Source organism: Hoplias malabaricus, chromosome 3, assembly GCF_029633855.1.
Source record: "Hoplias malabaricus isolate fHopMal1 chromosome 3, fHopMal1.hap1, whole genome shotgun sequence".
Taxonomy (NCBI): Eukaryota; Metazoa; Chordata; class Actinopteri; order Characiformes; family Erythrinidae; genus Hoplias; species Hoplias malabaricus.
This window is the reverse complement of record NC_089802.1, coordinates 60634888-60648066: the sequence shown is the minus strand read 5'-3', so window position 1 is coordinate 60648066 and position 13179 is coordinate 60634888. Positions and strand designations below refer to the sequence as shown.

The window sequence follows — 13179 nt, the reverse complement described above, 5'->3', positions numbered from 1 at the left end:
AGCCAATAAAACCACAATAAGCGATGAAACAACAAGCAGATTGATGTTTGGATTTTGAGGAGTCGCTCTGTTTGTGTTGGCCTTGCCTGGAGGATAATTACTCTAACTTGTTTTGATGTGTGCAAACAACTTAAAAACTTCTTCAAAAGTTCCCTTGTGACAGTTTGGCTCCAGTCTTTGATTCGTGTTACTAATAACCCTCTTTGTCAAGGCTTTCTTTCTTTTTTTTTTTTTTATTCTTTTTTGCCTGTGCAAGGAACTATGATTCTTCTGAGTCTGTTGCCAGAAGAGTCTTTAGTATAAGAGGCTTCATATAGGGATTATTGCCTGATACTGTCTGTGGTCCCTGCAGCCAAATCTCATTTTGCTTTTTGTTTAAAGAGGGCTATTTCATCCTCCTTTGAAATCAGACATCTCATGCACAGTATGATGAATTCACTTGGGAAATTGAAAACCGAAAAAAAAAGAAAAGCTTACAGTAATCTAAACCAGAGGGACTTTGTATATGTTGCTCTCTTTGAACTGGTGTCTTGTGCAAGTTCCACGCAGGAGGCAGTGGGTTCACGTCACATGCTTGACGTTGCTCTTGTGCTTTGCGCGTGTGCCTATATATCATTCTGAGTGTGTGTGTGTGTGTGTGTGTGTGTGTGTAAAAGCAGTGGAGCTGGGACGCCTTGCTCCAGCACAAGCAAGAGAGACTGTCTCCTCATAGTCTCTTTAATGCAGCCCTTTGATTACCATAGCCCCTCCCCCTGCTTATCCAGTTACCGGCCCCCTCACCACAATTGGCTGCAAGCATCTAATTATGCAAGTAGTGAATCCCTGGAGGTGTGTGTGTGGAGGAAGGTGGGAGGAAGGAGGGGAGTAGCATGGGGGCCGGTCCTGAAAGAACTCCTTTGGCAGGCAGAATAGAGGTTTTATTGAGGATATTTCTAAGCTAACCATCAGGGACCAAATTGCTGGATTGTAAAAAAAAAAAAAAAAAAAAAAAAAAAAACTTGAATCACTTCACTGCTGCTGCTGCTGCTTCTCTCTCACTCGCTCTCGCTCTCTCTCTTTCTCCACCTTCTCTCTCTCTCTCTCTCTCTCTCTCTCTCTCTTTCTCCACCTTCTCTCTCTCCCTCTCTCCTCTCTTTTCACTCCTTCACTCACTCGCTTCATTTCAGTGAGCAGAGCGACTGCTCTCCTGCACCCAGTGGAGCGCAGAATGCAAGGAATCTACCTCTCAGTCCCAGAGTAACAGCTCAGGGAAAGGCAGAGTGGGCAGAAAGGGAAAGGGACAGCAGTGGACAGAAAGGGACAAGAGTGCACAGTCAGTGTCATTTCACCAGTTGAGAGGAAAAACAAGGCAGAATTTGACTGGTGAACTAGACAGTTTTGGTTGGAGTTTTGGTCCTGTCTTACTGCCATCTGTAGACTGTCCATCCATTGCCCGGTACTTTTGCCCACCATCCCGGTGCAGAGGAGGTCATGGGGAGGCTGCTGCTGTCCTGCTTTTCCACCCTGTTGTGCCTGAGGCTGCCAGACAGCGTGGACCTGGCTGTTCCATTGCATGACTTCTATCCCTTCGGTCAGGAGCAGGGAGACACTCTGACCGTCCGGCAGGACGATGGAGGCTCAGGATTGGTTGACATCTCCGTGGCTTTCCCTTTCTTCGGAGACCGGCACACAGGGCTCTATGTGAGTTCTGGAATGTGAGAGTGAGTGTGTGCACTGGAGAAAGGAATGAATTGGATTTGCTTGGTTCAGATATGTACATCACCACCACAGAAATAATAAGCAACATTCTGCTGCTGTTTGAACAAAACTTTCAATATTGTGAAAAAACATACTTAACTTTCAATGTAAGTTAATATACAATGATTTTATATTAAGCAGTTTAAGACCATTTCTATTGATCACTTTAGAACAATATTTGGGTTTCATGTAAAAGAAGGTTTTTGCAAATTCAGTTTCATTCATTTCAGTTCGTATTGCACTTTTTTACAACTGTTTTCAAAATATGTAAGAGTCAGGTTTTGTTCCGACATGTGGCAATGACATGTGGCTACTTTTAGGAAAATTCTGTTCATGTTTTTCAGTGTGTGTGGCAGGCTGTCATGCTACAGAATCGTATTAGTTCAGTGCAGTACTTTTTCCAGTGTGTGACAGAGTTGTCCTGGAGAATCATCTCTTTTATTCAGCATTATTGGCATGAGTTATTGTGGGTTTTTTCTTTTTTTACTGAGCTTGTGGCTGCAAAATTGGAGCAAGTGCATTAGGTTTACATGTGACAAGAGTACACAGTAGCTGCTACTGTAGAGAGTTTTAGTGCATAGATGACTGTGTGCTCCTGCTGCTGCGGTGCAGTGGCATGAACTGTTGTGTGTGTGTGTGTGTGTGTGAGCAAAAAGAGAAAAGAGAAAGATGAGAGAGAAAGAAAGATGAGAGAAGGAGAATGAGAACATATGTGAAGAAGGAGAGTGCTATGACAGCTCTCAGTTCTTTGATCAGACTCCCTCATGCGCTGCTATCAGTCGGGGTGCTTTTGATCAGACTCACACACTTATAAACAGGGTTTTACAATGTCAGGACATTCACATCATGTGTTACACTATATATATGTATGGACCTTTATGTAACTGTGTGTGCTATATGCATTATGTACAGTAATGTGAAAAAGTCAGACCACCCGTGATTTATTTACATCCAGTCAAAATGAGCAAATGTGTTCATTAGATGACAAAGATGCACAGGTATTTCAGTTATTGCAGTGGGTCTGAAAGAATGCGTAGCTATAAAGAAGTCATTATCTAGAAAAGGAAATAGAACAAAAAGAAGAACATGAGTAAATTAAAGCCAAGCAGCAGTTGATGTTTTCAGAACAGTGGAAAGACCACTTAGATGTTAACTTTCCAGAATTCTAAGACTGAACTTTGGGACATGGAGAAGTTCTTTGAAAAATTGAAATCGAAACTGTAAATATTTTGTGAATATCATTTTGTTATCCTAACCCTAAACCTAACATGAACTTCAGGAAATCATAAACCTTTCATTGGTATAAAAACAGCCAGGACATTGATGCTCTGAAAATACCCCCCCCTCCCCCAGCCCGCCCAAACACACACACACACACGCACTCATAACTACACACAAATTGTTTGGAACTCACGCGCTCTGGGTGCCTGAACCCCACCTGTTGCAGTTCAGCATCCCCAAAATTCTGCCTCCCAAAAATACCTCCCTCCACCCAGCTTCCACTCTCTGCCTCGGTCTCTCAGTGCCCTGCCCAGGTGCCACGGCAACAATGGGCAGGAGTAAAAGTCCCGTTTCCACAGCAGATCATGTAAAAGCAGAGAGGTGAGGTCACTGTTCCAAAGCAGCGCTGCTGGGTCACAGCAGACATGCCACTGCACTGCCCACCACCCAGCGACATGCCTTTCAAACAACTGACCTCTTACAGCCTCCACAGCATATATAGTGTTTCTCTTCTGATCTATCTTCACACAATGAAGTCAGGCTGATCTGTGTCTTGGCAGAAATGCAGCTGTATGGTGTTTCTTGTGTGTGTGTGTGTGTGTGTGTGTGTGTGCGTGTGTGTGTAAAAGAGTGTGGGGGTGGCAAGACACAGAGCCAGAGGCATGCCAGCTTTTGGGTGTGTTTGTGTGTTGGAGTCTGTCACCCTAAGTGGCATCTCATATATCAGAGAGTGATGTAAATATTCATGTGAGCCGAAGACAGGATAAGACAAGCAGCGGATAGAGACACAGATGTAAGATAAGATTAGCTGTGGGCGATGGAGCATATTCTATTAAGCAGAATGCCTCTGTTAACCTAATAACTTAAGCCAGTGTGAGCAGAGGTAAAGAATATTTCTACTGAACAGTCCTCACTTTGGCTTAACTCTGCTGAACTAAGGAACGCTGCTTTGAGAAACAGGCCACAGGGGGTCTCTGTTCTATTACACATTTTCATTTTCAGCATTCAGGAGACACTTTATACAGATGGGTTCACAGAAGTGCTTTTTTTGTACATGAAAGAATTCATTAGACATAATATTTAATATTTGTCTTTAGCGCATAGTTAATTAGCATGGACATTGACATTTTTGTTGGTGGTTCCATCTGTAAACAAGGCTTCTCCAGTCACACACAATGTCACAGTGCATGCTTCCTCTGCGACATATGAATTTGAATTGGTAGTTGTTGGTAGTTGACTAATCGGTTTATTGTGCTTTTTTTTTATATAAATTAGTCAATGATTTAAGATTAAAAATATTTATGGTGAAACAGAGAGGTGACCTACTGCTACTTTTAAGTTGGAATGTGGTAGCGAGTTGGTATTTTGCCATTCTAACCATAGTGACAGACTATTTTACCAATTGTAGGGCACTTTGTTTATAAGTTGTTTAATTCTGTTTATTATTATTTTGTTTCATTTTTACTGACAAACAAAACAAATTAATTATTTTGTTTATTTAAACGAAACAGACTTTTGCCATTTGATCCCAAAATGCCCCAAATGTTAAAATAATGTCACAAACATAAAACTTTTAACCCTAATCTGCCACCAAATAGCTGATCCCACCTTGCCCTGCCTAAATTTGCTTCATGTTAGGGGTAATTTGATCCAAGTCATTGGGTAAGTTGTGGGTAAAAAGACCATATAATGGAAAACAAACCCATGTGAGTTTTTAAAGATATGACTATTTGTTTAAGAGAAATGATTAAATGAATAAAATAGTTTATAAGCTCCCCAGACAAAAAAAAACATTTAGTGTTTAAAGTGCATGAGGATGATCTGGTACTAAAGGGTGGTGCGAACGGATTCACAGATTTAGAAGAGGTGGTACAGTGCAGTGAATGTCTTGTTTGGTGTGTTGAAAATGGTTCACAATGCAAATGTTAATAATTGGTAAAAAGTATTGATTGAATTTGTGCATGCCAGATGTCACAGTGTGGGGTACCGGAGATTGTTGTCCGCTGCTCTGGGTGTGTGTTCACAGCCCCTATTGCCTTAGTGTGTGTGTGTGTTCACTGCTGAAGATGGGTTAAATGTGGAAGACACATTTCATTGTATGTTGTACAATTTTGTTCATTTTTGATTTATAGTTACAATTACATAGCGCTTTTCTAGATACCCAAGGGTGCTTTTACAATCAACACTGCTCAGAACACCATTCCATTCAACATTCAGTCCGCACACACACAATGATGAATATAAGCACATTATCATTATCATTATTATCTCCTTCATAACCAATTTCTGAAAGAACACTCTGCAGGGAACTGCACACCACGAATATATGGAGCAGAGTGGCACACAAGGGCAACAAGAAACAAAAATAGGGCTATTCATAACTAGAAACTGGTTATCTGGTCAGATGAATATGTTTTTGCCTGTATGTGAATGATGATAGACATCGGGTTCATCACAGACTTCAGGAAGCCTTCAGTAAGCATTGCATGCAAGGTGTGGTTCAAGTTAAAGGAGGCTCTGTGATATTCTCCGGGTCCTTTGGTTGAGGTGACAGTAAACCTGAGCCACAATGCCCACATTGAGCTGCTGGAAAACCAGGTACTGCCTTTTCCTCATCATATCACATAGGAACATAACATTCCTATCCCTGTATTCCAAGTTGACAATTCTCGCATTCACAGAGCTGCAAATTAGTATGGTTAACATTCAGGAGCATTCACACATCTGAAGTGGCCTATAGAATCTCCAAATTTGAATCCTCTATAAAATCTGTGGGGCTACCTGCAACAACGAATAATTGATTTAATTTATGTGGCCTACATATAGAAACTTGTCCAGTCCATGCCAAATCAAATTGCACATGTTATTAATGCTCATGGATTATTAGTAACTATTAACTATTATAACTACTATTATTTAGCTTGTGTATGATGTTTCAGTCAAAGCTGACTAAAGGCGTTTTCACACCTGCACATTTTAGTTGGTTAAATTGCACTCTGTTTCATTTTCAGCCTTGGTGTGGTTTATTTGGGCAGGTGTGAAAACAGTAATCATACAACCGTACTGAGACCACCTCCCCTTGAGGGTCCCAAACAAAATCTGGAGCAGTCTGTTTCTGACAAGTGTGATCCAACCTTGATCTGACCCATCTATCTGGTATATGCAGTAGGTCATAGCCAGGAGTGGTTTAGGTAATGGACGCAGCAGAGCAGGTAAATGGAGAAGTGTTTTGTTGAATATTTAAAATAAAAAAACGAAGCAAGCAAACATTTTGTCAAAAGACAAAAGTCAAAAAACATATCAAATGTTGCTGCCCAAATTAACATGGGCATTGCTTATGTCAAATGCAAAACCACTCTTTGTTCACTTCTGGGAACTTGCGAACAAACCAACAGCTGGAAGAAATGTGCAAATGACAGTTCAACATTCAGTTCATCCAAGTTGCAGTAAGAAACGAATTGTTGATTACTTACAGTTCCTCCAACCTTTTGATGTTAAGGTAGTTTCTTCAGCACATCACTCTTCTGGCTTACTTTCCTCAAAGCATTTGGCTCACTTTGCCCCATAACCACCATTTTAGGGGGGAAAAAACTTGCTAACTTTCAGGCTGAAATTTAGCTAAATGATTTGCATGGTTTTATATGGTAAACATCAATCATATATATATTTTTAGAGCTGGATATATTTTCTTTGATGTAGCAGCCATTATATCTGATGGGCTAAAAATGTACTTTTACAAGCCAAAATTTTTTTTTTTTAATAAATTGGTTCTTTCCTACTTTGCCATGTGCTTCTACTTTTCACCATGTGGGTGGTTTCAAAATGTACGTTCAAATGACAGTAATAGTGCATGAAGATTAACTTACTCACAGAATCCCAATATCTAATATCCCCTACCCCGTGCTAACTGCTTGCTCAGTTGTTAGTTACATTAAAATAGCCATGTTCAAAATGAGCTATAATGCCTTTCAAAATATTCATAATATAATAAGAAACGACATATCCTTGTGATATGCCTTGTCTTAATATATAATTTAGCAACAAAAAATGTAGGTTAAACAAGAGAACTCTGTAAATGACCAAAACAGTAGTTAAATAAAGGAGGGCAGAAGAGGCTGTTGTTATACTTGAGCAGCTTTACTTTGTCTGGAGGTCAGATGCTAGTTGACTTATTAATGGTGTGTTTGGCTATAAACCAAAACACAACTTTCTCTCTTCAGCAGAAGAGAACACCTTTAAAGAAACAGTGCAACTTTTGTCACCTTTTTATACCATTTTTCAACATTTATCATTAGAGCAATATTTGATACATTACTAAGTAATATAGTTCATCGTTCACATACCACATGCCACCAGACAACTCTGCACTGTTTTCCTGTATCAGAGATGTAGACTTGAGTTAACAACTCAAGAAATAAGGGCAGTTTGGTTTTGTGGACAGATCGAAGCACTGTAAATTCAGTAAATGACACATTACTGTACATTAAATCTTTGTAAAACATTTTGCTATTAGGTTAGTATAGATGCTATATAACCATTCTTTCAACCCTTCATTTACTTTAGTGGTTTGGTTTTGCCTTTCATTAGGCTTTTCTATAATGAAGGCTTGTTATTTAAAACAGTTTGTGGTAACCCATTCAATGATATAGATGCAATATATATGTATTGTTACTGTTTTTCTTAGCTTACACAGAAAACTGCAGAATCAAAAGTTATGCTTAAACTAAAGCCTGAAGCAGGAGTCCTCTGATACATACATGCAGAGTTTCACAACACACAGATTACATGAGGGTTTTTTTCTATTTTTTTTCCACAGTGCGCTGAGTGCAAACACAGGGGGTAACTGCAGGTCAATGGCAATCAGCCTTTAGAAGTCTCCAGTGCACTGATGTGTGTGACAGGCACTTAAAATTGCACTCCCAACACTCTTTAACGTGCCAAACTGAGTCAATTATGCCTCGGCTGCGCTGCACTTCAGCCAGCCACATGTTCATCTCTCCTGTGAGAAAAATCCCTTAGAGCAGGTGAGATTTCAGGGGGCCCACAGGGGCAAATACTCATGGGTAATTTCTTCCAGGATGTCTTTCCAAACTTATAGGGCATGACAACGGAAAAGCTTGAAGCTGTCTTATGGTATTACTGTAAGAGCTACCATAAAGCAATCCCAAAAATCTAGAATTGCCTATTTTGACAAAGCAACTAACATTTTTTCATCCTCTCTCTCTCTCTCTCTCTCTCTCTCTCTCTCTCTCTCTCATGAAGCAGAGGTCTCTAAGCATTGGCCCTTTTATCATTCCTGGTGATGCCTCAGACATCTGAGTCTGGGAGGTGAAGTAAACAATTGACATTGCTCTTTGGGTTCTTTTCCTAACACAATGTGCACCAGCTGATGTGGCAGATCTGGCCAGTCGGCCTTCTCCTACACCCTTTTGAGCTGTCCAGTGGTGTTACATTGGTTTGAAAAGATGCAGGGATTAGAAGAAACCCCACCCCCAAACCCAGGTTGACCTTCCCAGGTTAGTGGCTTTGTGTGTGATTAGGGGAATCTTAGATAACAGTGATTAGAGATTAAAGGTCTCCGTCGCTAAAGTCGATTTCCTTTGCAGTCAGCCGTTACCCAGTCAGGTGTCTCATGCTGTTGATGGCTGATGAGGTGCTGTTCGGTTTTTGTGTGTTTAATATTTTAATCGCATGTCTGAATAAAAGAGGATTAGACTGAGTAACATTTGGGACACCTGCTGGCAGAAAAGGCAATCATAGTTTTGAAATGCAGGACAAGTTCCTAACCTTCACATGAATGATTTCAAGAGTTTAAGGATCCAAAGCTATATAAAAAAGGACAATTCTAGGAAAAGTCATGAAAGGATGATAATCTGTGAAGATAGTTTATGTTGCTGCAGTCAAAGGACCAGCGCACTGTGCTTTTAGTTAGACTTCATAGCTCCTTGTTCCATTGCTCTAGCCTCTTCCTTCTCATCCTCCATTTCTGGAGTCATGGCCACTACACCTGTAAAAGCAACGCTGAAATGGGTATGAGGTGTAGCAAAGCTTCAGACTCATGGTTTTACTGCCAAAAGCAAAAAGTGAATAAAACTTTTGAACTTATAGCAAGAATAAAATGAAGATATTATTTAATGGTGCTGTTAGCAGTGTTTTGAGGCATTGTTACTTGTCTTATTTTATAATTAAGTGAAATAAAAACAAAGTCACTGATAATGTATGTACACAGTTGATTTTAAGTCAAGCCACTTTTATTTTACAGATTAAAACAGCATGAAAAAATAATATATAGGCAAACTATAGAAAAGCTTTTAAAACACATGTATCTCCCAAAATAGTAAAAACCATTTTATGCAACTAATGGAGCATTTTTATTGGTTCATTTATCATGAAATCTTCATACAGTGCTGTGTTTAAATGAAGTAGTAAACTATAAATCTACAAACATGGAGATACATGTATTTAATTGGACAGCAATGACATTCATTCATTCATTCATTCAATCATTCAATATCTGTAACAGCTTTTCCAGTTCAGGGTCGCGGTGGGTCCAGAGCCTACCCGGAATCACTGGGCGCAAGGCAGGAACACACCCTGGAGGGGGCACCATTCCTTCACAGCAATGATATACTTCCCTTAAAACACTATTCTTGAGTATTTTCATAAAGTGTAGATTAAAGCTTTTTACAGTTTGATGGCTTATTTGGAGAACTCATGTCACTTGTTTGACAGGCTTTGGGGGCTCTTTTTTTTGCATTAATATATGTCATGAAACATATATCATATAGAAAGCACCTTATGTTGCTCTACAGTTTGAATATATATTTACCTTTGCCTTCAAAGACGTACAGGTTACCTATGCCGTGAGCACTAACACATCCTAACATGATGATGTTGAAGCGTTGGCTTTTGAATTTTATGCAGTACCAATTTAGATATTCATACAGCAGCTTTTATTTCTGTATTCAATCTGAAAAGTTGATTAGTTTTTCTACAGTGCAAGTTTCAACGGTCCTATTTCAGATTAACTTATGCTCAGGGAGGTTTCTTTGGGTGTTGTTTTTTAGCTCCTGTTTTATAGCACAGTCTTAACTTGTATTTGTGGATGGAACTGTCAAAACGGGTTTACTAAAAAAAATTTTACAGTATTTTAGTTGCCTGGTTTTATTCATCACAAATATGTAATACACCACATGATCCCAAAACTCCAGCCCCCGAAATGACCCCTTTAACCTCCATCTCATCCACACTGCCGCTCTTTTGTTTTGCTTTGGTTTGGGCCTGGGAGTTTTCACATGTTGCTGAGACCTTTGCTCACTCCCCCAAACCTTCTCCCCTCCTTTTCCTCCTCCTCCTCCTTTTCGGCTTCAGATAACGAGTGCAGGGGTCTTCCCTCTGGACTCATCCAGCAGCTGGCTTGCACGGAGCTGAGATCCCTTTAACAGAACACAGATGCATCTGTGAAGTGTCTTGGAGATGCCAAGCAATGCAATCCCTTGAATAACTGCTCTTACAAATGGTCAGAGAAGCACAGAGAATGGGTTCCAATGGCAATGCAGAGCTTCAAAGCACTTGTGTTAGATATGAGAGTTACCAATTTAAAAAATGTAGAACACTAGGTGGATAAGGTCTGATTCATTGCATCAGTGAATTTGAGCAGTATGTGTGACCTTTGTTCTGGAGTACACCTGCTCTAGTGTATATAAAGGTTCTACGCTAATCTGATTAAAGATTTTCCCTAAACCCATAAGTCTAATCCAGGAATCATCTAGGAACCTTTATTTCTTAAGAATGTAGAGTTGGGAACCAGTGCGTAGGAAGACTATAGGATGCTCACGTGTTAAGATCCAAACAGAAACGACAAAAAGAATTAAGTCATAACAGTCACTGACATTGTTCTCATATTGAACTGTGAGGTGTATATACAGTTTAAGTGCAGATATCCTTTATTTCACAGTTGAGTCAAATCAGAGGAGGGGAATCTGACAGCTAGAAAAACTGAGACTGCACTACACACAACACACACATCTGCTAAAGCTCATCCTTACCACTTCAACACATTGTGCTTGCGCAACTTTAGAGAGGGAATCTTCAACCTTGGGGGATATTTTTCTCTTGATATGCTTATTTTATTTAGGTTTATTTTTTGGCTTGAGTGGCTCAAATATTACTGTAAGAGCATGAAGATATGTGCTCTATGGCTGAATGATTTGCACTGAATTGCCTTGCAATACATAAATGAACCCACAGTGTGGTTAATATCAGCCTGAGATCAGAATTGACCTTTTTCACATTGTTAGGTTATGACCCTGTCCATATTACAGGGGAATTCCAGCAGTTTTTAAAACGATAGGCACCAGTGATTGGCGTTTGAGAGTTTAATATCTCTAAAGGCAGATTTATGCTTCTGCATTGACTCTCAACTCTCAGGACTCTACACCGTAACCTGCCCAAGTGCCCTACGCCATTGCAAGCATTTATACTTGTGCGTTGATGCCTGTGTCGCTCTTCAATTACACCACCAAACTCCTAGGTCCGAATCCCAAATATCTTCCTCAAGCCTATGTATACGTAGGACCGTGGACCATCAACGACAGATAAACATGTACATTGAACCAAGGAAGTAAAAATAATTAGCTTCATGCTATAGTGAATGCGACAGCAGCAAATTCATCAGACATTGGTTTGAACATCACAGAAAAAACAGGTGACACAAGGGTAAAATACAGGCACTCTGGGGTGTGGTGCGGCGCTTGCTACAAGGAGCAGGAAAATATGGGAATAGGTGCCAGCTTTGAATTTGTTGCTTTCCTGACACCGAATGTAAACTATGGTGCTTATGGTGTGTGTTCAAAGCAGAAGCATGAATTTAAACATCTTTCAGTCTTAAAATAATTTTTTTGTTGATTTTCAAAGTTGTTTATAATAAAGCTGTTCATAACTACAAGTTGTTGTAATGTAAATCATAACCCAAAGCAAAAGTATGATAATTGCAAATAAAAAAAGACATGTAGGCTCTGGGGTTGTTATAATATGGATAACTGTTTATCACAGTATTAAGAAAAAAAAGTGTAATTCATCGATAGGCATTTCACTAACACCCTGTAATAAAAAAAATCATGAGAAGGAAGGAGAATGCCTTAAATGATTTCTGAATCTCATTGACTTTAAAAAAAGTAGTATTCTGCAATGTTAGTATTGCAATATCTATAACAATAATGGTGTATAAATGATATATTGTGCAGCTATAATGTGCGCAGTACTGTTTACGAGGCTAGGGATATCATGTTGCTGTGCTATATATCCATAAAGTGTTATGTTATGCCAGACTCTTTGACTCTGTGCTGTTTTGGAGGGACAAGCTCCAAAATTAATTTCCCTCCACCGAGCACCAGGTTATTTATCTAAGATTTGTGCACCTCTCTGTATATTATTGAGAGATGTGACAGATATGAAGAGGTGTGGAGGGTCATGCACTGGTGTGGTGGGACAAGCTGGTGATGGTTAAGCTCATTACTTGTGGAGGGAATCACACATACACACATAAACACATTCAAAGATTTTCTCACATCATAAGGAAGTATTAAGAGAAAATAAAAAAAAACACGTGAAAACTCCCCTCTGACATTGAACCTCCAATGTTTTCCTGAGCTGATCTTCAGGCACCTTTTTTATTTGGAGGGAGGATTTGTTTTGGCATGCCTTTTCCCCAGATGAAAGTTTATTTTAGTCTATAAATTACTCTCTTCCAAAAAAAACTAGCTGAGGAGAACCCAGGATATTTTCGGCAAAAGAATTCCCTAAAAACAGCACTGGCGTAGATGAGTGGGGTGGCACTATGTAAGACCATGTGCTTGAGAGAGGGGGAGATGGAGGGAGAATGCATGGGAGAGAAAGAGAGGAAAAGTGCCAAAAAGAAGGGGAAATACATATGATGGTGTGAGATAAATAGAGAGATGGAGAGTGGGAGATGAATGGATTAGCTCTGGAGGATAAAGTGAAGGGAAAAGAAAAGAGAACAAAGCTATCGAGAAGGTAAGAACTGAGAAGGGCAGAGAGAGAGAGAGAAAATCTGTCAGAATAATATGTATAATTTCCACAAAAAATAAAAAATAAAAATAAAAAAATAAATAATTTTTTTTTATAGCTGTACAGTATAAATACTCAGTGGGGCTGCTAAATCAATGACATCCCATTTCTACATCACTATGTTTTGTGTTT

The 13179-nt window shown here is 39.6% G+C and overlaps 1 protein-coding gene across 1 annotated transcript in view; it reads left to right on the top strand.

The window, feature by feature from the left end:
• The first annotated feature begins 1470 nt into the window (after positions 1-1470).
• The window catches only part of sned1 (sushi, nidogen and EGF-like domains 1), a 50699-nt gene continuing 38990 nt past the window's right edge, over positions 1471-13179 (top strand). The window contains exon 1 of the mRNA XM_066665429.1: positions 1471-1680. Within this exon, the coding sequence (XP_066521526.1) occupies positions 1471-1680 (210 nt within the window). The remainder of the gene's footprint in view (positions 1681-13179) is intronic.